This window comes from Solanum pennellii, chromosome 2, assembly GCF_001406875.1.
Source record: "Solanum pennellii chromosome 2, SPENNV200".
Taxonomy (NCBI): Eukaryota; Viridiplantae; Streptophyta; class Magnoliopsida; order Solanales; family Solanaceae; genus Solanum; species Solanum pennellii.
Window position 1 is genome coordinate 32,048,428 of NC_028638.1, and position 1,788 is coordinate 32,050,215.

General features: G+C 36.5%; 1 protein-coding gene across 1 annotated transcript; it reads left to right on the top strand.

The window, feature by feature from the left end:
• The first annotated feature begins 963 nt into the window (after nucleotides 1-963).
• Nucleotides 964-1,365, top strand: LOC107009890 (putative late blight resistance protein homolog R1B-8). The gene has a single exon (XM_015209198.1). The coding sequence runs from the start codon at nucleotides 964-966 to the stop codon at nucleotides 1,363-1,365; it is 402 nt and encodes a 133-aa protein (XP_015064684.1).
• Nucleotides 1,366-1,788: the final 423 nt, after the last annotated feature.

Sequence of the window (1,788 nt, forward strand, 5' to 3'; positions counted from 1 at the left end):
GCTTCTAACATCTTGTGTTCCAGGGGTTCAATTATCAAGTTATGCCAGCTTCTTGAGCAAAAGTGATATGGCATTCAGTATTCACTTCACCAGTTCAAGCACCATTGCTTCAGTTTTTTGTTATCATTTTTAACTGGTCTTCTTATCAATTAAGTCGTTCCATTTGATACAATTGCAATGGCTCAATTTTGCAGGTTGTTCTTCTCCCTGTTACTCTTGGTTAAGTGCTAAACAACTCTACTTGTTTTAGATGTCATTTTTTGTGGTTTACCCATCTCTTGGAATTCAACGACACAAAATCATATCTTCTCACCAAAACTTTGTTTGGTTCCTCACACCATAGACTTGATGGAAAGTTGGTGTCTCACTTTTCTCCCCGCCAACTTGCGGGGGGGGGGGGTATTAGAATGATAATGAAACTCAGGCCAGACCACAGTCATGAAAACCAGGGCCTAGGTCTCACATGAAGAATGAAGAGAAACAGATCGCAGGACCTGTTCCATAAGTCAAATCTCATCTGAAGACAAGTCTCATATGAAGAATGAAGAGAAACCGGTCGCAGGACATGTTCCTTAAGTCAAGTATTATCTGAAGAATAAAGAGAAACAGGTTTGCAGGACCTGTTCCTAAATCAAATTCGACTCAATATTCATGACCCATCATTCAGATCAACATTATCAATGAAGAAAGCCCATTCACTCATATTCCATTACATTTTATCATCTTTTGTACATAGAATAAGATTCTCTCATTAGATGTTTTTTCTATAATTTGTATAGGTGGGCAAAGTTTGTTAGAGGTTTTTTTATGTCTTAGATTAATTTACTTTTCTGCCATTTTATAATAGGTTAAATAGTTGCTTCTTGTTCAATAAAATCAACATAGAAAATCAGAAAAAATTTCCCCCATGTTGGTCTTCACTGTTATTTCTTCTTTTAATCATTTTTCTACACTTGGGTTACAATGTCACAAGAATTTAGAGTTAGAAATGTATTGTTGGAAGCTTTACATTGTATTTCAGAGCAAACGGTTAGTGTCAACACAAAAAGTTATGCGTATATTATGAATGACGATGAGTTAGCTGACTTAATGCACAAGAACCTAAAGGATCCAATAAAAGGTACCTTGTTGTTGATGATGACATTTGGAGTACGGATGTTTGGGATAGGAATAATTCCTAATAGTAATAATGGAAGTCGAATCTTATTGACTACTAGGGAAAGTGAGGTAGTGATGTATGCATATACTAGTATCCATGGTGAGATAAACCTTGTGAATTTAGGAAACAGTTGGAAGTTGCTTTGTGATAAAGTGTTTGGACCAGAACATGGTCATCCTCCTGAGTTGGAAGAAATAGGAAAGTAAATTGTAGAAAAATGTCAAGGACTACCCTTAACAATTTTTCGTTGAATGGATGTTTTCGGAGCCTTAAGTACAAGCTAAGCATTGCTAGTCATGATACAGGAGTGCTCGGAGTTATTATCACCAGTTGCCTTTTCGCCTCAAATCATGATTTCTTATATCGCAGAGGAATTTAGGTTGAGACTTTGAGATTGATGCATACATTATTTGAATTGGAAACAGATGCCACCACCTGCTTAAAAGACTCATGTTTTCTTTCAGAACTTGAGAAGTTTAAAATGTCCCCTCAATTTCAACATATAATGGGGTAAGACTCGGACTAGAGATTATCTAGAAGTACTCCCAACCCTCTTCTTTTTCCAATTCCTTTAAGTAGTTCTCACTAGAAAGTTAGGTCAACAGAAAAGTTTCATGGTGCGGGGAACT